The following is a 22505-nucleotide window of genomic DNA, read 5'->3' as shown; positions in this document are numbered from 1 at the left end:
TGTATCAGAAGCTGCTAGGGGTACGGCTATTTTGGATTCAGTTCCTACTAGTTCTGAGGATCTTGTTAAACATGTTTCGGTGGGGGAAGAGTTTTCTTCCAGTGATCATCATATAGTCAGATTTCACTGTAACTTTTTCTCGGGTGTGGTTGATAACAAAAGACTGGTTCCTTGTTTTCGGAGAACTAACTTTGATGTTTTGAGAGGAGGGTTAGCTGAAGTTTTCAAAGAGACCGGTTGGAATCAGTAGGGGTGGTAAGTCAATGGGAAGAATTTAGTATGAAGCTGTCCTCTGTTTTGCACGACGTCATACCCTTTGTTCGAAAAAAAGTGTGTTTGTACATCGCACCCTCTATGGTTCACAGATAGCATGCGTAACCTTTATCTTGAAAAGAAAAGAGTATTCAGAGAGTATAAAAGTGGACGAGGTGACCTATCATTGTTTACTGATGAAAGAAGAGTGTTGAAGAAAGCGATAAGGGATAGTAAAAAGGAAGTTGAATCTAGGTTGGCAGATAACATTGGCTCTGACCCAAAATTATTTTTTCGATACGTCAATAATGGATGTAAGGGGACAGTTGGCGCCCTTCTCGATAGGAGGGTCTGGGTTAGAGAGCAATATTGACATGTGTAGTGCTTTCAATGACTTTTTCACGTCGGTTTTTAACAGAGATAATGATATTCAATATACGGGTGTTGCATGGGGTAATAAAACCCGCAACGATATTCAAGTGGAAGACGTGGAGGTCGTGAATCTTCTAAAAAGTGTATGTGCAAACAAAGCACCAGGATCAGATGATATCTATCCCAGGGTCCTCAGGTAATGTGCTAATGAATTGTTGGGGCCAGTTGCACAGATATATAGGAGCAGTGTTGCTGACGGTATCGTCCCAAGGAATTGGAAACTTGCTAACGTTCCCTCTCGAAAATTTTGGAAATTATCATTAAAAGGCAGTTTGTGAAGTGGATAGACGAGAATAATGTATTGTCGGATAATCAGCATGGGTTCAGGAAGGGGAAGTCATGTGTAACTAACCTCCTTTGCTTTTATGATCACGTGACTAAGGCTTTGGGTAAGAGCAAAAATGTAGATGTTGTTTACCTTGATTTCCAGAAGGCATTCGATTGGGTCCAACATGGTAAACTCTTGGAGCATTTACACGAGATTGGAATTGGGGGCAACTTGCTGAATTGGATAGAATCGTGGTTAAGAGATAGGTCGCAAAGAGTTATTGTGAATGGGGAATTCTCTGGTTGGACAGGCGTCACAAGTGGAGTTCCTCAAGGAAGTGTCCTTGGCCCCATACTTTTTTCACTTTTTATCGATAAACTCGATCAGGGTATAGATGGGATTACTAGCAAATGACATGAAGCTAATGTGGGTAATCGGGAATCAAAGCAAAAGGGAGTTGCTCCAGACCAACTTAAACAAGATTGCAGCATGAGCAAATGAATGGAGCTTGACATTTTATGACGTGCATGGTTGGTCATTTTGGTTCGAACAACCCACGGTTCTCTAACGAGTTGAATGGTGTCACTATACCGGATGCAACTAGGGTAACCGATTTGGGAATTCTCATTGACGAGCGGCTTAGGTTTTCTGAACATTGTTCAGCGGTGGTCAAAAAATCGAATAGAATGCTTGGTCTCATTTTCAAAAAGGTCTCTTCACATTCTCCTAAAGTAATTCTTCCGCTTTTCCGAAGCTTAGTTCGTCCTGGACTGGAGCATGCTGTAAGGTTTTGGAGACCATACCTACAGAGGGACATAGATTTGGTTGAAGGGGTGCAGAGAAGAGCTAGGCGTGTCCTTATTGGCACACGGGGCTTGAGTTATGAAGAAAGACTTCATTTTTTTAATATGTTTACATTGGATGAACGCAGGTGTCGAGGAGATATGATCGAAGGGCTCAAAGTTTTCAATGGGATGGATAGGATGGACCATGACCTTTTAGTACACCACCAATCGGCTGCTTTTACAAGGGGACACCAGTATCGATTAGTAAGGGACAATGCGAGGTTATGGTGTCGCAGGGAATTTTTCTCTAATAGGGTTGTTAATAAATGGAATAGCTTACCCCCGGAGGGAGTTAACTGTAACACAATTGACACTTTTAAAAATAAATACGATAAGCATGTTGGGGTAAATCGAGAAGCTATCCATTCTTAGAATAAGACAACCATAAGTATTCTTTATGGGCATTGTATAATATTTTATCATGTGTATATATTGTTTACAATTTTTATTAATTGCATTTTTAATTGGGTTGCGGTATTTTTGAAATATATGACATCCATATTTGTTATGGGCATCTTTTTCTCAGCCACCTCGTTGGGCATTTTGCTTGTTGTGGCGTTGTATTTGTATTAACAATATGAAATAGTTCCATAGTTTTTCTTTCAGCTTTTATGTTATGCTCTATTCAAATTGTATGTTTTGAAAGGAAAAAAATATTGTTCAAAATAATTCTGTAGAGAGTAGAAAACTATTTTATAATCATATTAAGTATTAATTCTTTTTATAACATAGGGGCTTTAAACATTACATGCAATCAATGCATGCATTTTCAATGGGAATTTTTATGTTGAAAAGCAATATTTGAGGTTTTTAACATGACAGTTTAAACCATCAAAAACCTGCCAATCCCGATGAGAACTGAAAAAAAAAAACATGCATGTTAAATGTTCAATATAAAAATATATATTATTACAGCTTGGATTTTTATGACCTAAAAAACACAAAAACATGACTTAAAAATTTAAAAAAATATATGACTTCATTCTTTTCCCATTATTTGATCTCTTCTATTTCAGTTATTGTTTCTCATTTTAATTAGTTAAAAAGTGAACAAAAAATTAATCTATTTACTTTCTTACAGGGTTGGACAGTTTCTTCCAAAGCGAAAAAATTGGCCAGAAGAAACTAGTTTTCCTTCAATAAATTGCCATATAAGTTTGAATTTATGCTTTAGATATTGCAAATGTATATTTTTTATAACATTAAGTAAATTTAATTTCCCTAATTTAATTATGTATGCAAATTAATAACTGCATCAGTCTTTAAGAGTTGGGCAGTTTCTTCTGCTTGGAAAAAACTGCTGACCCTGCTTCTTCCAAGAGAACCAGTCTTCCTTCAGTATTCACCATTTCCGCTGCAATGTAAGATATGAATTTGGGACAATGCAAATGCATTTAATAAATGTATTTTAACACACCTAATAAATCTGAATTAAGTCTATGACAATTAAATTATGCATATGTAAGATGAATTATGAAAAATTATATCAGTCTTTTGACCAAGATTGCATATCTAGATGAAGATTTTCATAAAACTTAGAGAAATTTCATTAAAAGTTTAAAATCTATTCATCTAATTTCAATCTAATTGACAAAATTATTTTTAACTTTTTTAAGTAACAAAACAATTAAACATTGTTCATTTATTAAATGACACTTATCTCTTCTGTACTATTGCAAAATGAAAATTTTTATCTTTTAAAGATCATTAGAAAACTGATTATTATTACAAATAACAATTACAAAATATCAGAAAATATTATAAAAATCCTCATTTTCTTCACTGCAGTGCAACATTAATAAACAAGTGTTTTTAGCAGCTGTATGCTGTAATCGATTTCTCGGCTTAGAATGAATGAAAAAAAAAAAAGATGAAATTCTTTTGAGTTCTGCCAAACTTGAAAGGGTGCTTAAAAGCAATTTGAAATATCTACCAAGTTCACTGCCAAGATTAGGAAGCTCCTTTCGAGTTGGAAAAAAACCATGAAAAAAAAAACAGCAGGAAGAAACCTATTTCTTCCTGCTGTTTTTTTTTCCACGTTTAGTGGAAGAAATCTATAAATGGAAGAAACTGATTTTTAAAAAAATTACTTCCTTTCATACTCATGCAATCATAAGCTTAATTTACTGCTGTTACAGGAGGAGTTTATCAACAGTAATGTTAACATAGTATCAAATTCTGAAAGGTTTTATTAGTTGTAAATTTGAATAAAAAGTCCTTCATTTATTTATGAACTTCAAATTACTTTTATTGACAAGAAATATAAGAGTTTTAAAATTAATTGTTCACTTTCATCAGTTCAATGTAACATGGTATAACAAAACTTTTTTTGTTATGACAGTCATTAGGCTGTTCTAAAAGTTAGTGGGTGAATCTAAAAATATATATATTCTTTTTAAACCTGCTGAATTTGCAGAACTTAGAAACATTTCACCACAATCACAGCTTTTTGAGAATTTCAGATATTTAACACATTACTTTATTACATCTTTCTTACCACAATACAGTGCAACCTGTCTTTAACAGAACCAGTATTAAGCGGAAATCTGTCTTCAATAGAAAAACAATTGTTGTCTCGTGATTTCAATGCCAAAATACACATTAAAAAACATGAATTAAACTGAACCTGTCTAACTCGGAAAGGGATAGGAAAATTGTACCCTTTAACGAAAAATTTCACGCAACAATTCCAATAGACTGAAGGATCACACAAAATGTTAAAAGTCCTCCATCAAAGTTTTTATGCAATTTATGTTTGCAAATGTGAGTTCATCATCCATCCTTATATTAGCAAAAATTGTTTCTGCACTTGATGCTGTGGTTTTGATAAGTCATATATACATACAGAAATGTCCTCTCCACTTGTTAATACAAGATTCATTGAAAGACTGCTTATTTATGGATATAAAGATTACAAGGAAGAAAAAAAAATTCATCTCTACCGCAACGGGGACTTGAACCCCGGTCTCTTGCTTGCCGGACGAGTGCTCTACCATCTAAGCTATGGAAGCAGATATACAGGGTGGTAACTATCGACCATCCAATAATTACACACCTGATTCCTTGTGAAAAACTAATATGGAAAAGTGATTTTCGTTTTTTGATCTGACCCATAATTAATGAGTTATAACGCTCTAAAAATTGATGACGTCACTTCAAAATCCTGCCAAATTCACCGAACAAATACCAAACGTTTAACTTACCATTTTTTTAAAACTGAACAATGATACAACCCTAAGAAATCAAAAAAGTAAACCAGTTTTTTTCCTCTTTTGTTGTATGTATGTGTGCACTTTCCAAATTTTTATGATTTTCCAAGATTGCAGAGTTTTTGAATTCATCCGTAAGATTTAAAAAAAAAAATACTGCCGCCCTAAAAATTCTTAAATTTTGCTCAAATGTGTTACTCACCACGTGTTAGTAAAATTAACCTCAGCTTTAGAAATTAACCCAAGTATTTTTTAAAACAAATATTGAATTCTCAGAAGTTTGAAATTTATAATAGTTTTTCAATCTTTATAAAATTCTAACCAGATGATCAAACATCGAAGTTCGAGGTTCATCATCATCATGCCATATAAATATTTTTACAAAATTTCAGAATTTTTGGTGTAGTAGGTTTTTCATATCTTAAACGAATGAGCTCAAAAACTGCAATTTGTGAAAATCGCATTCAAAGCGTTTTTTCTTGTTTAAGTTTTTAAACTAATTCATTAATTTTATTTTGAAAATAAAACAAATTAACTCGATTCACACGAAGTTTTTGACATTTGATTATCACAATTGAATGAAATATTTTTTAAAGTCTCATTTGAAAAATCGATTTCATGGGTCATGAAACCCCTTAAATAAATAAAGTATCTCCAACAATTTTAAGATGAGATTTTTGTTTCCAGTTCTGATTCAGAAGTTTTGGAAGATTTGCATCACCAGCTTTCGATTGCAATTCTGCAACACAATTAACTTGAGTAACACAACAAGCATAATGAATGAAATCAATCACAGTTATAAATTTTCACGATGACGTCTAACAATTTTTACGGCATCTCATTAATGTTATAAATGTGTGTGTGTGTATGAAACAGTAGGTCCCTACTCAAAACCATATTTGGAACAACAGACAGCAAAGACATGGCTTTCATATCGAAAATTGAGAGCTGGGGAAAGGGGGATATAAGATGGAAAAAAATTAAGAAACAAAATACACACATATAAGAGCAAAGGGACGCCAAAATTAGTAGAGCCTAGGGCGGTGACATCCTGAAGTCTGTGTGAAGAGGGGGCCCCAAGAGCACACGCACATACAACTGCCCCCTTATAAACACACGCCTCCCCTTTTCTGACATGACAAGCACAGTTATTTCTAATTGGTCATTTGTTTTGGAGCAGTTGAACCTAATTGGTCCTTGCGCCACAAAATACATAATCCAATTCAATAAATACGCCCCATAATAAACCATCTGAAAAAAATGACCAAGCTCTGTGCGAATCATGCAGGCTGGAAAAAATTTAAAAGTAGTCCAAATCTTTCTTGTGAAAGATAAAGTAAAAATTTATTAATATTTCAGTGCGACAAAAATCAATTGCAGTCAAAAAGGAAATGAAAAATCTTCATTGCACAAGTGATAACACGTCTCACATTTAACACAGACAATTTTTTCATTCTCAACTATGATACTTCCTTCACATTGAACCCATGAACCTGATGTTGGATTCATGTTTTCCGTAAACAGACACTTAATGCACCTATTACATTTACTAAATTTAATTAAATTTATTGTTAAAAGGTTTTGTTGAAATTTTGAAATAAAAAATAATTTGGAAAAAAAAAATTGTTTAGGTAAAGATGATGTCACAGCGAGAAAGCTGTAGCCTCCTCCTCCTGCTGCTATGGTGGTAGAGTGGTCATAGTGACGGACTCACATTGTGAGGATCTGGGTTCGAACCCCACTATCGCCACAGTGGTGGTCAGCTGCAGCTGGTTTTCTGTGGTTCCCAACTTCAAGGTGCAAATGCGAGCCGATCTCTCGATTAAAAAGTCTTGCCACACAGAGCAACAGGCCTACAACGATAAATTATTCAATAATTAAACTTTAGTCATAGCCAGAAAAACTGGTGGCAAATAGCAGCACTACACATAACAAGCATTACACTGAAGCAAACTTCATGTCAGGTTTCACTACACGTACACGCACATTCCAACATGTACCAATTCGTTAGACGTTCCGCAGAGGAATATGGACGAGGTGCATGTGTGGTTTATTAGTAGTAGCCGCCTCCTCCTGTTGCCACCAAAAAAAAAAAGTTTGAAAAATTGATGGCATATGGCAGCATTATATAAGCATTACACAAAAACAAACTTTACATTAGATTCACAACACATACATTGTGTTGAGATGACACTAGCATGACCCAGGTTATCTGCCACCTTCTAAAATCTCTTCATTGAGACAGAGCGATGGGCCATGATCTCGTTAGGAGGAGTAGAGCGATGGCGCTAGTGTTTTTTATAGATATAAATATATCCCACCAAAGACTGTCTGTCTATCTGCTTGTTCCTGTTGTTCTAAACGATGTAGTTCACCAACTGCTCCTGGGAGAGTTCCTCACTTCCCCAATCAGCTCAATCATTCATGATGCCGTACAACTAATACTTGTTGAATCTCACTTGTGCAGTGGCACAATACCAGCTGGGCCAAACCTTCATCATCATCACTGTCATTTGTCCTTGTTGATGTTCTTTATCCTGATCCTCTACAGAAACTGTCGCACACAGTGATTTCTTTTGATGATTTGACAGTTTCCTAGTCAGTTGTTTCCTGTAGCGTGACCTCGATGCTCACAGGTTGATCCCCTCTACTGAGTCACTTGTATGTATGTGCATGCTTACCACTGATCTGCACCTGTAATGGTGGTTATGGGATATTCAGAGTATGCTGATGCTGCAACATCTGAACTTGATGTGGTACGATTGTAAAAATAATTTTGCTTCTTTGTTACTAAAATTTTTAACAGGTTATCTACCTTCGTTAAATTTGAATTAATAAACTAATTGTTGTTCATGGTAATTCTGTTTTATTAGTCTCTCACATTTTGTATCACAGCACCAATTCTCTGGAAGTAATCCTGGGTTATGTAACAGCAGTTGTTACAAATGTAAAGATTTTGAGTGTCTGAGTGAATATGATCTTTCGCACATACTTGACATGCCATCCAGAGTTTCCCTTCAGAAACATGGAACGAGGATTCTCCAAGAATAAAGAAGTAGCTACTAGTCAAACACTTGAATCTCAAAATTTCATTTTCAATTTTGTGGAAATGAACAGTTCACTACAAACTTGCGGCACCTTGACTGACACTGAATATAATACTGAATGTATGACTTAGATGAAAATCAGAAAAAACAATGAATACTAACTTTTTGCTCGAAGAAATCATCTTGATATTTTTTAAGCCAATGCTCTGGACATGTAGTCTGGGCTCAATAGAACGTACCTCCAGTGATGAGGGCAGAACTGCTATCAGATAAGGCGAATCATATGCTGGAAAAATTATAAAAATTTAATGACTAAGTGTTTGCTTTAAATTCTTGCAATCACAAAAATAATTGCGTATTTTTTCATGCAAAGTAAGAAAAAATTAAATTTCAAGTTCCAATTATTTTTTTTATGTATTCAATTCAGCAAAAGAAAATAATAATGATATCATATCAAAATAAAGTTGTTCTTCAGTTGGCCAAACAACATAAGAGTTCAACTAATCCAGGTGACCCAAAGCAACAATTCAAAGTGATCTCATATGATGAGTGTTCAAGGACTTCCAAAGAAAGACGTGTTTAAAGTTTGAGCAAAAAGACATGTGACGTGGAATCCCAGAACATTCTGTGAGATTCAGTTGGAATTTTTGTTGCCAGCTTTGTCAGATTTATTTATGTGATGTGATTGACTGAAACACAATATGAGTTTTGTTTTTAATGAGAGATCGTTTTAACTACAAAAATTTCATTGTTAAAATGAAAAGGTTTATTGGATTGAGAAAAAACAGTTTTCATCATTTCATCATATTGTTTGCCTAACTTGGATAGTTGAAGAGACTCGGGAGTGCATGAGTTCATTGCACCGACAATATTGTTATATAGCAATAATGATATTGTCTTAGTGCTATCATCCTACATTCATACTCATATTTGCATTCGTATTCAGTCCCACTCACTTTGTCACTTGCTGGTTGATTCCACCTGAGGAGTCAGGATGTCTTAGCAATGAGATAACTCTTCTGCCTTTTACATTTCTAAACTCTAGTCCAGGCTGTTTCATCCTGTAAGCCCCTTCCCCCCGGGAAAGAACAGTCCAAGGGAATTGATATGCTGACATCGGTCACCCGGCTTTGATGGATTAGCACCCCAGACTCGAAATATTAATGAGCAATATAGTGACTTACGGTGATATAATAAATAATTTTAATAATAAATTTGAAATGTTAATAAATAATTTGTTAATATTTGAAATTTATAATTTTAAATATTTCATTTAATTCCAGGGTGTCTACCAAATACCGAAATTCTGTGGCTTTTTGGGGATTTTTCTCTGTGACTTTTTCTCATTTGGCAAAATGAAATATGCTGGACTGTTTTGTATATCAGTTATTTCAAACTGTGAGTAGCGACCACCTGGTGGGTTAGGATTAATAAAATAGAGGGTTGTACTGAAAGGGAGAACATGACTGAATTTACAAAAAAAAACATGTGACAAAAAATCAATTATTTTAATCCTTCAAAACTTTCCGCAGAGAATGATGAAGATGTCAATGCATATACACATACAGACATGTCAACATTGGCATGAAGCCTCTCAGTGCTGGAAGAATGAATGCCAGAACTTTGCCACTGGACTTATCCTGTTGCCGAGATCTCTTCCAGCCCAGCTTCATGGCAGAGACCGAAACACTTTATTTTATCAAAAAAAAAACAAAAAAAAAACATACAAAATATATGTACAACATATTTTCCTCGCACAATTGGGTACTGTCACGAATAGTAAATTTTGTGGTGATTTCAGATGAGAGAGAGTTGAGAGATGAAGAAAATTTTATGTTTCGTTAAGACAGATGAAAGCCTCTCAGCACTGAATGTTGAGCTTCACAACGATGGGAGAGGGGGAGCAACTCCTCCAATCACAATTTTTTAAAAAATCAATTTTTTTTCCAAATTTTTAAAAACTTTTAAATATTTACTACTTTTTAAACTTTTAAGATTTAAATACAGCACTCCATAGGAACTGGACCCTAAGGGCTTGAGCCACATAACCCCCCCCCCCAACATCCCGCAAAAGCATAAGCAGATACAGGTAGTTTCTCAACAGGGGGAACAAATGTCCACCTTGTGCCTATGCAGGGTTGGTGAAAAAACCAAAAAAACCGGGGTTTTAAACTAGGTTTTTTTGGAAAAAAAAGCATTAACAATAAAATTTCTAAAAAATAATTAAAACTTCTAATAATTAATTGAAATGAAATGTTTATTAATGTAATAAACACTATTTCCATATTAATTAATCAATAAATATTTTGCAATAAATACTTTTGCAATTTAATTATTTTTTGCTTAACTTCAATGACTTATTTTGTGTTTGGAAATTCTTTTAATATTATTATTAATCATATAATAAAAGATGTTTTTTACAGTTATTTTCTGTATGCTTAATTAGAAAGCTATTTTGCAAAAACTATGTTACAAATTAGGTGAATATAATATATTTAATAAAGCATAAATAACACAGATTAATTAGCAATATATAGGGTGATTATAACTAAAGTACTGATTTCAAAACACTGTAAAAAATATACATTGTCAGAATGACTTCAAAATTTACAGGAATATTGCTGAAAAAATACAATTTTATTTGGGAAAAGGAAAAAATACTTAAAAGTGTAAAATTAATGAGATCATCCAACACGTGGGAAATTTGCTTACAGAATGGGCAAGATAGCCAGTCAGGACAAAAGTATAACTTAATTAGCATCGCACGATTTCATAATTCATGGAAACATCACAAAAAAATGAAGTAATTGAACACAAATAACTACAACTTACTCAAGAAATGTTAAATATGTTGTCCACTGTGTTCTGGCTATGAAGTGAAAGCACAAAAATGCTTGTTCAACAGCAGATCAAGAGTATGCCATTGTCATGATGTGGATGCACTTTCAATTCACCTTTATTAAAGCAAACGTGCACCACGTTAATATTTAACTTCTAACATGTATAGGCGATGCGCTGGAGCTTGCAATTCACCAAAGTTTGCAACCCGATCACTGTTCATAACGTTTTGAGTTACCCCCCTACAGCCAGAAGTTGTAAAGGTTAAGGTTAGCTGAACTGGCTGCCGGCCAGGTGTCATGTCACCATGTTATTGTCAAAATAGCAGCAGACAGCAGCTGCTTTGCTGGTATTACAATGTGCATCTTAATAAAAGTTGTTCTTTTCCACACACTGATGCTGTTAAGTGCAGAAATGATGTGGCTGCACAAAATAGATTATACTGCTGGCCAAGTACACCATCATCTACTTGCACATTTTGCACTACTTGCACTTTTTTTTCTAGTTAAAAAATCCCAAAGAAATTTCCATTGTTTCAAGAGTATCCACGCAAATTTTCAAGTCATTCTGACCAGTACTTATTGTATAGTTTTGGAATCAAAACTTTAATTATAATCACCCTGTATATAGCCGATTATTTTTCATAAATCTGTTACTACTATACAGTGGAACATTGCTTAACTGGGCTTAACTATGAAAGTATAAAAAAATACTGAATATTAAGACTGGGTGATATGCAGTATGAGATGTGCTACTTCTTATGGGAAAGAAAATGAAAATATCTGTAAGGTAATGTAACTACCAATGTGTAAACTGGTCTTTGTCCTTTAGGGACAGCTGGTGTCTTTATTGGATTATAAGACCACCTGTGCCCTTAGCATGATAATGTCACTACTGTTGCTGCTTCTTAGTGAAGGGAAAAGAAACCCTGTGAGATAATACACCACTACATTTAGATGTGTGATGCAATCCTTATTAATGAATTTGCTAAAAGATAGAGCATCAGCACTTACCCAAAGGTTAGAAAATGTGGTAAGAATGAGACTGATGATTTTGGCTTCTGTATATAACTTTAAATAACCAAGATACTTCATATGAAAAAAAAAAAAAAAAAAAAAAAAAAATATATATATATATATATATATTCAGGACACTTTTTTATGAGACTTTTTGGAAAAACACCACTTATATCGTCTAAAGATATACTATCTGAATGTACCCCAAGAATATAAAATGTGGTAAGAATAAAAATTTTGGCTAGTAATGAATCAATATGATATTTTTCAAGGAAAAAAATTATATTTAGGCCACTTTTATTTAATTTAAAAAAAAACCACTTGGTTAAAATCATAGTTTAAATCAAACAACCCTGTGCCTATGTAAATTTTCTAAATCATGGGGGTAGTGTGATTGTCCCTATCATCCCGCCATATTCCCACCCATGAATTCAACCAACTCTGCGAGGTCGCCTATGCCTTCAGTAGATAATGAATATTCAATGCAATCCATCCCTGAATACGCCCTTGCCAATCGTTTATTCGCACGACTGGCAACCCTAGACCCCCAGTCAATATATTTACAGTACCGGAGTTCCTTTAACACTTACAATGAAATTTTCCAAAAAAAGCTCTACAGGCGTGCCTACAGAAATTGAAAAGGCGTGCTGCGAAGGCAAAACTATTGAACACACTACTGATCAAAGGCTAAGCTGTGTACACAACAGCCACGAAGCGCTGGGCGGCATATCAATTGTGGGTTCAAAACAGAGCAAAAGAGCCAAACAACATTTAACGAAGCGAGGTGTAAGTGATCGAGCAGTTTTTTCCATCGGTTCAATGATCAGTGCCCACGTCAAAGTTGACAGTTTACCGTCGGAATCGATGCACATTGCCAAACAGGGATGTACATCAGAAGAAAGCAGTCTAAATAAAATATGCACAAATGAGCCATTTCTTTACTGATTGCATTACAGCACGCCGACAAAACACATCACGGAAAGGTACAAACATAGTCCGGCCAATTTTACAATCCTGACATTCAATGCCCCATGCAGGGAAGCACAGTAGGAAGCTGACAGGGTTACAGCCCAGAAACCCAATTCTAAATTTTTTTTCACACTATGAATTCAATATGCGAGGGACTGTGAAAAATTTAGCCTGGGCCTATCAAAGATTGCAGCTTAAATCTAAATGCCTACTGCAGGACGTGGTTCTCAACTTTTGGAATTCCATGGCACGGTTGAGTTCTGTTTCTTCATTAGAAGGCCTGGCCATGCACTTGGTTAATAGGTAAAAATGAAATAATGAACCACTCACGACCCAGTTTGACCAATGTCAGGGCCTGACAGTTGAGAAACATTGCACTAGACTGGGTCCTTTGTGATGTTCATTTTTTCCCCCGTATTCCCCTGGTTCTCTTTTGTCAGCTACCTCTTTTACGTAACAACAACACTCCTAGGAGCCGCAACGCACACTTTTAGAAACACTGTGGTATTCCTTTAAATTCTGCCTAAATATTGTGTCCCAACACCATTAGTGGCGAATGAGTCCGATGCTTGTCTTCTCTTGAACTGTCTCATTACATCACATGTGTATACTGTATGATATCGTCATTCATAATAACTAGGTAAAAATCGATGCAATTAAATAAAGGATAATTATTAAAAAAATACCTTCTTCACGGAGGGAAAAACTGTGCTGTTTCACATGACCCCCACAAGGATGGGGCTGCAGCCCTGAGGACCAGGTAAGGTCTGCCCCGATGTATGAGTTCTTGATGAGAATATTCTCCTGTTATTTATAATAAAGTTACATATAATATCCTTGAGAATATTCTCTGGAAGGACTACTTTCATAAATTACTAGGGAATATTCTTATAGAAAATAATAAGAATTATTCTGAAGCTATTAATAATAGTCCTTCCAGAGAATATTCTCGAATATTCTCTCTCCTAGATCAGAATATTCTTCAGTTACAGAAAACTTTTCACAGAGTATTATCAAGAATACATGTAATAACATGTGTTATAATGAATAATCTTGATAAATAACTTGAGAATTATTATTATTTTTGATAAGAATATTCTCTAGTAATTTGTAATAGTTCTTTGAGAGAATATTCTCTGCCCCGTCTCCCTTCCCGTCAAGAAGATGGGAATATTGAAGTATGTAGACCACAATATTAAAGTTTGAAAGCAAGAAAATTAAACCAACAAGGCTGAATTGCACAACTTTTAAAGAAATGTGAGTGATACAGAATTTAAGTGCATGTGCATTAAAGAAAACAACAGTTCTATATCTTAGAATGAAGGTGATTATATAAGAATAGCTTCTTTATCAATAAACTTTGATTTCATTTCTTTTGTTCTGAACTTATTTCTGAAAATTTGCCTAATTTTAAAATAATGTTTTAAGGTTTTAATCAAATGGTTTCTAAAATCTTTATAACCAAACTTTTAAAAGCTCTCATCATGACCTGGAGAATATTATGAGAATATTCTCAAACTAAAAGTTGCCATTGGGGATGATTATAACAAAAATTGTTTTGTTGTAAATGTTTCAGTCAATGAAAACTGATTTATATTTCACAATATAAACAAAATTAGTAAAAAAATTTAAATTATTTAAAAGAAAAATGGATATTCTCGATTATTCCCCATTTTTTACATCCAGGAGAATATTCTCACCTCACCTCACATCTCTACCCATATGTAATAAAAAAATGTGACTTGAGCATAATAATATATAATCTTACCGAGAGAAAGAGGCACTTCAGACCATTTGATAAGATATTTCAGTGTAGGGAGACCCTTAGAGTCAATAATGACAGTTTGTTCATCTGTCTCAACTGCAATTCTGTTTCCTGCTATTAAAGTCATCAGAGGCTCTCGCTGCTTTCCACCAGTTGAAAATAAATCTTTTGATTTTCCATCTGCAATCTGGAAAAAGGTAATTTGAGATGTAATTAGAAAACTGTTTACATGAATACAAAGTAATTTATATTTACAATTGTCAATCCATGTGTGCTTGCGTTATCTCCAGGAAATTCTGCATGTATAATATTCAACAGGACAGAAGGGTCATTCCATTTCAAATCACCCGGCAAAATGCCAAAATGACACCCATAGTCTCAGATTTCAATGAATTTTTATTTATTTGTTGCATTCACCATCCTTATTAACAGTGTGAAATATTATTTGCATATCTCTAAAACTTTTTGAGAAAAAAAATGTTGAAATTTATCAAAAACTGATGCAGATGACTTTTCCGAGGCTCAATTTTTAAGCGGCATTGTTTGAGAAAATAAATCATAACTTTTTCAATTTTCAATATATTCAAGTGAAATTTTCACTAAAGTGTTCACAAAAGCATACAGAATACGAATAAAAATAATTCATACACTTACATTTGAAATTTACATGCAAAAAAATCATGTAAACTTTGTTTTTGTGGAATTTTTCGTTAGAAAAAATACAATTTTTCAAACGTATTTTTAGACCAGAGGCACAGCAGTTACCAAAACAACTTTTATTTTAAATTTCTCCTAAATATATGAAGTGAAATACTGGAGAAAAAAGTAATGGTTTTTTGAACGTTAATTTGTTTATTCTGGCTCGAAACGCAAAATTCATCGAAATAAGACTGGATCGTTCCGATTTCAAATCATTCAACTAGATACTGAAATGCAACCCATCATCCCGGATTCCAATTATTATTTTTCATTAATTGCTTCTACCATGCTTGTTGACCATGCAAAGTTTCATGTGCATATCTCAAAAACTTTTTGAGAAAAAAAATGTTTTATAACCTCACGAATGACGTCTCTTAGGCTAACCCCATTCAAGCAATATTATTTGTGAAAATATATCATAACTTTGCAGATTTTCAATATATTCAAATGAAATTTCTACTAAAATGCTCACAAAAAATGTAGATTATGACTAGGAAAGAAAATTTAAACCTTTGCATTAAAAAATTAGATTGCAAAAAATCGGTGAAATTTAATTTTTGATTCTTTTTATAATAAAAACACAATGGCTCCCCTTTGCTTTTTCATTTACAAAAGCTCTCCTGCACAGCATATTCAGTGACATTGAACTCTTCAGATTTTTTTTCCTTGTTCCCCTTTCTTAAAGCAAGGGCCAGAGTTAAAATTTACAGTTTTCCCCTTGTTGTGATGGTTAAATTGAGTCTTATTTCTAATTAACTTTATCAAAATAATCATATTTGCTTTCTGTTTAATAACTTCATTAAGTGTGCTTTGAGATTCATTTTCTGGTAATTCTTCAAAAACTTTACAAACATTTGATTTTAATGTATTGCAAGCAGATTCAACATTTCTTTTGGCATTGTTTGACTGGCACTGTGGAGCTACTCTATGAAGTTTAATTGGTGACTCTTCTATGTTCTGTAGAGATGAATTTATTTCTTCAAGTGCTTCTTGTTTAATAATTGGCCTTTTTTCAAGTTACTTCTCTACATTACTATCACTGTTCATCTCTTCACAGTATTCAGTTTCTTCACCTAATTTATTGTTGTTTATATTCACTGTTCCTACAGGCATGGCATATTTTTAGCCCTGGAATTGATTTTGTACAACCATTTATTTCATTTATACATGAAAAATACCAGTTTACTATCCTTAAACCTTTTGTTATTTTTTTCTTATGACATTTTAAAGGATTAAAGCATGCTTTCGGATATATTTCATACTTTGAGAAAAAAGCTCTATGACACACAGTAGATAAATGTGCAGAACTTGCTCCACTCCTCAATATTGATGTCTGATGGGTCCAATGATGTAATGGGTAACAGATTTTACACTTTTGCATAACACTTTTTATGACAGTCAGATCCAGTTTTTTCCCCAACACTATAAATTTCAGTCTCTTTTCTGACATTTTACTTTGAATTTCAAAATGATGATATAAAATATTTAGCTCAAATGGAAATTGTGTTATCATAAGAAAAATTTGCTAACCCTGGAGTAGGCTACTTTATGGAGCACATTTTCTGTCTTCAGCAAGATCATAATTGAGACTTGTATCATTTGATCCAGGGGGGGGGGGGGGCAGGCAGTTTAGTTCTAACACTTTTGTTTTAGTCTTCCCAATGAAGCAGCAGCAATTACTCTATCACCTGCTGGGATGATAAAGTCTTATAATTAAATAAGACACCAGCTGCCCTCTGAAGGACAAAAACCAGTGTGCCATAGTTTATATCTTCACAGAAGCTATTATTATTTTTTACAATCATCATCACAACAAGAAACATCACATCTTATACATCACCACCAGGCATTACATACATTAGGTTTTCAATTCTACTCTCTTCCATCTGCCTCAGCTACAACAATTAGGTTGTAGCTGATAATTATTTCATTCTTTGTGATTTAATGCCTCATATTCTGGCTTTTTATCAGCAATTTTAAATTATTTCTTGGGAAAAATATATATAGACTTGTGTTAAATATTATAATGTAGATTTTTTTTCACACAAGTATAACCATTTCATATTTATCATATACATTAAATATATGTTTATTAAAATACATGCTGTAAAAATCAAAGTAATTAAAAAAAATTTAACACTGTTGTGGTAAAATAACTTTATAATTAAGCATATTGAAAAACTTCAAAAAAAAAAAAAAAAAATATATATATATATATATATATGTATTTTTGAAGTTTTTCAACATGCTTAATTATAAAGTTATTTTACCACAACAGTGTTAAATTTTTTTTTACTTACTTTGATTTTTACATAATATATATATATATATGATTAATATTATCTGGGTTTATCAAATAAAAAATAATTCTTTATGCAAAAATATATCAGATTGCAAAAGTTTGTCTTTGTTGCATCATAAGAAATATTTATACATCAATTAAAAGTGAAATTAATTATTTGGAATTTGAACACTTCTAAGAATCTGAACATGAAGGTTAAATTTGAAAAATTATTTTATTAACCCAAAACCTTTTTTTTTCACCAACTCCCATTTGACACATTACATTAACATTTCTAATTATTTCATGAATTCATTTAATCCTAGAATTTTAAAATTTATTAATTGTTTTGAATTATTGCATTAACTACTCGTGAAACTTAATTTAGTGAATACTGTAATAAATGTATAAGCATACATGAAAAATAAAATATAAATTTCTTTTTACTAAGCATGAATCATATTAAGTCAAAATGTACAAATATAATTAATGTAGGCATATAAGTGCATTGTGTTTTGTTACTCAAATGTATTAACTGTCAAAATAATGTTTACTTTTCTACAGTCTTCTTAATATATTAATAGGATTAAATTTAAAAAAAAAATTGAAAATTCATGCTGTGCATCCAAAAAAAAGTTTAAAAAATTGAGTTAAAAATAAAGAAAATAATAAAAAAAATTAAATTTAAATGCCTTTTTTCCTCTAAGGTTTACATTTTGTCTATTCATAATCTGTATTTTTTTGTGAGCATTTTAGTGGAAATTTCATTTGAATATATTGAAAATCTGCAAAGTTATGATATATTTTCACAAATAATATTGCTTGAATGGGGTTAGCCTAAGAGACGTCATTCGTGAGGTTAGAAAACATTTTTTTTCTCAAAAAGTTTTTGAGATATGTACATGAAACTTTGCATGGTCAACAAGCATGGTAGAAGCAATTAATAAAAAATAATAATTGGAATCCGGGATGATGGGTTGCACTTCAGTATCTAGTTGAATGATTTGAAATCGGAACGATCCAGTCTTATTTCGATGAATTTTGCGTTGCGAGCCAGAATAAACATATTAACGTTCAAAAAACCATTATTTTTTTTCTCCAGTATTTTACTTCATATGTTTAGGAGACATTTAAAATAAAAGTTGTTTTGGTAACTGCTGTGCCTCTGGTCTAAAAATACGTTTGAAAAATTGTAATTTTTCTAACGAAAAATTCCACAAAAACAAAGTTTACATGATTTTTTTGCATGTAAATTTCAAATGTAAGTGTATGAATTATTTTTATTCATATTCTGTATGCTTTTGTGAACACTTTAGTGAAAATTTCACTTGAATATATTGAAAATTGAAAAAGTTATGATTTATTTTCTCAAACAATGCCGCTTAAAAATTGAGCCTCGGAAAAGTCATCTGCATCAGTTTTTGATAAATTTCAACATTTTTTTTTCTCAAAAAATTTTAAAGATATGCAAATAATATTTCACACGGTTAATAAGGATGGTAAATGCAACAAATAAAAAAAAAATCATTGAAATCTGAGACTATGGGTGTCATGGCTGGGTGATTTGACATGGAATGACCCAGAAGTCAAACAACAGACCTAAATTAGTTTTTTTTCTTAAACTGTCAAAATTTTAAAGTTTACATTTATATGACAGCCAAAACATTTTTATTACGAGCAACATAAGGAAAACACATTTATTCTCGCTTGAGAAAAGAAAACCTGTTTTGAGGATAAAAGCTCATCCAGAAACAAAGAGGCATGTTAAAATGTGAAGACATGACCTCAGGGACTATTTTCAGGGCTGCATCATCCACACTTTTTATACATAAGAGTAATAATAAATTATTAATAAGTAATAACAATACTCATTTGTCGATTCTATCCATAACTCAAATCTGGTCCTTTTTATTAAAGAAAGTATTTTGAAGTTACTAAAAAACTGAAACCCCCTTCGTAGGCCCCGATTACATTCCAAATTTCATTCTCAAATATTGCGCAGAAAAAATCTCTGACTATCTTCTAATCTTATTTAACGTCTCACTAAATACCGACATACTCCCCACCGATTGGAAAATCATTCCCATTCATAAAAACCGGTCCCCTCTCCGACCGCCTTAACTTCAGACCAATATCTATTACTTCATCCTGTTGTAAGATTTGCTAACATGCTATAGCAAAGGAAATCCAGGCTCATTTAGACTCCATAAACTTTTTCTTTCCCAACCAACATGGCTTCAGACGATCCCTTTCTACTACATCCCAACTGTCCCTTTTCATCCATGATCTTTCCAAAGCCGGGTAGGTACAAACCGATATCATCTTCTTGGATTTCTCTAAAGCCTATGATAAAGTTCCACACAATAGACTCCTCCTTAAACTTTCAAATCTTGGTCTTAATGTACAATTTCTCAAATGGTTAGAGAAGCTTTCCTAAAAAATCATAAACAATTTGTTTATTTTAAAGATGATTCACCTTTTTCCACTGTAAATTCAGGTACTCCTCAAGAGGAACAGTTCTCTCGCCTTTACTGTTTCTAATTTATATAAACGACATCCCTGAAACCCTCAACTGCACCACTAGATTTTTTGCTGCTGATTCTCCAATGTAATCTTGTTTCCAGAGGTTAATAGGCATGTGCCAACATGAGCACCAATCTAAAATAGTTGTCATGTGAGAGCTACATGTACAACTCTTCCCCTAAAATTTTCATACTCGATAAATAACGTAACCATATCCCAAGTTTCTCAATTTAAATATCTGGGAGTCATAATCTCGGCTGATCTCCGTTGGAATAATCATATTGATTATGTCTACCAGAAATTCCTCAACAAACTTTTTTTCCTTCGCCGCAACCTCAAACATTCTACACGTGACGTCCAACTTCTCTGCCACCAAACTTATATTTCTCCCGTTCTTTCTTATGAAGCTGAAGTCTGGGACCCCCACACCTCTAGTAACATCGACAAACTTGAATCTATCGAAAATAAATCTGCCCGCTTTATTCGCGACTGCTGGTCATATTTTAGATCAGTTTCCGATCTTAAACTCTAACTTAATCTCTACCCACTCACTACTCACCGACTTATTTTCCGCACAGCCATGCTTTACAAAATTATTCATGGTAATTTACATTTCGATACATTTGGTATTTTGTCTAGGCCTTCCCATGTTTCCAATAGACTCGACTATCCCAAAAAATTAAGACCTATTTTTGCCTCTACAGATTGTTTTGAATTCAGTTTTTTTCCCGATACCATAGTTGAATGGAACAAACTCCCGTCTACTATTGTTAACTCCCTCACGATCTCTGATTTTTTGTCTAATGTTTCAAAGCATATGTGTAATCTACAGCGTCCTCTTGTATAGGCCAACAATAATGTATAAATAAATAAGTCATTTACGTTATAAAACCATAGGCATAAAATAGAACACAAATTCAATTAACACAACAGACAACTTGCCCAATGAAGTGGCTAAGAAAAAAAACTGTTTGTGACAAACATTGTTGTCAATTATTTTTGAATATATAAGGGTGAATCAAATGAATACGAAACAGTGGTTATAACTTGGTTTATTTTGTATGAGTATGGCAACATTTTTGTGTAGAGATAGAGTGAAGGTAAGGAAGGCAACTCCTACTTGAGGAATGGACTTGCTCTAGGTAGTTGCTCTGACACATGGTATGTGCTACGGTTGGCCAACAGTATAGATCGGTAGGCACAATCAGTTGTTTTCTCATCTGTAGCTGCAGAATGTTTATGAGTAAGAAAGAATAACATGGTGATGTTCTTTTTTTACTGGCAGTAGGAGTAGGATTTCGCAAAGTGCATCAGTGAATGAAGGCAGTGTACAGAGAACCATGCAGTCATAAGAAAGATAAAAAAGTGTGTGGAAAACGATCGATTAGGATTGTTGTCTCCAGTGTACATTCTTGTTCTAATTGTTACAAATAAGTCCTTGTTTAAGTTTGCCATGACGAGTGTTCACTGTTCGGAGAACCTAGGGGTCACTATATTGACACAGTCAGTAGGACGGTGAGCAATAGATAGAGACGATATGTAAGGGGAAAAACTTTCGTCATGAGAAGCATGGAAAAAATTTGTCTTGAGGAGGATATGCGAAGATGACTCGAACTGCATTGGATATCCCAACCATTTCACAATTACTTTGGAAGAAAGAAGGAAAGTGTGGTGAGAGTTTTTTCCTTAAGAAGAATTTCTGCTTTTTATATCTTTGAGGGAATCATGGTTTACTTAGCCAAAGGAGGATTTACATCAAGTCACTATGAAAATGGGAGTTGAAAATGTTATAGGTATGAAGGTATTTCAACTCAAATCTGCACTAACGATTTGCTCATAAGATTTCATCGTTCATCATCATGACGTCCTTCCTGACCCTATTCCTATGAAGTCTCTCAACTGTGGACTAAAAATTTTCTGTGAACTGAAGGGTGTTGGAACACCTGTCAGAAAATTTGATGCCATGATAGGATGTAATCCTCTAGAGTCTTGGTGAGAAATGTATTTCTTATTTTGTCGTGAGATTTAGGCTGAAGTTTGAGACAGATCGTAAGGTGTAAAAAATATAGTTCCCGTGTGCATCAAAGCATGGTGTTAAATTTGAAAAACTTACTGTAGGGAAAAAATTTTTAACATGTGAAAATAAATCATCCATTGAAAAACACTGATTTCTAGTGAAACCCTTTTGTTTTATGTCTGCTGGTTTTATGTTAATAAATCCAGGCATGCAAAGAACCAATGTTGAAATGCTTTCTCATTAAGTGAAGAGGGAGTAAATGGAGTGAGGGAAAACTGTTTGGAAGGTTTCAACAATTTTTCATGGTAACTGTTATACCCAAGAAATATATATATATGTTTTCT

The 22505-nt window shown here is 33.4% G+C and overlaps 1 protein-coding gene across 3 annotated transcripts in view; it reads right to left on the bottom strand.

Annotated features, from left to right (window-relative positions):
• The window catches only part of LOC149075141 (vam6/Vps39-like protein), a 196220-nt gene that overhangs the window by 118865 nt on the left and 54850 nt on the right, over window positions 1-22505 (bottom strand). For all 3 annotated transcript variants that reach the window (XM_089245724.1, XM_089245725.1, XM_089245726.1), the window contains 2 exons: window positions 14645-14828; window positions 8216-8339 (listed from right to left, as the gene is read on the bottom strand). In XM_089245724.1, the coding sequence (XP_089101850.1) occupies window positions 8216-8339; window positions 14645-14828 (308 nt within the window). The remainder of the gene's footprint in view (window positions 1-8215; window positions 8340-14644; window positions 14829-22505) is intronic.

The sequence above is a fragment of the Pholcus phalangioides genome, unplaced genomic scaffold, assembly GCF_987345545.1.
Source record: "Pholcus phalangioides strain wild (caught in Gottingen) unplaced genomic scaffold, Ppha-v1.0 ptg000016l_1, whole genome shotgun sequence".
Taxonomy (NCBI): Eukaryota; Metazoa; Arthropoda; class Arachnida; order Araneae; family Pholcidae; genus Pholcus; species Pholcus phalangioides.
This window is presented reverse-complemented; position numbering and strand designations above follow the sequence as displayed.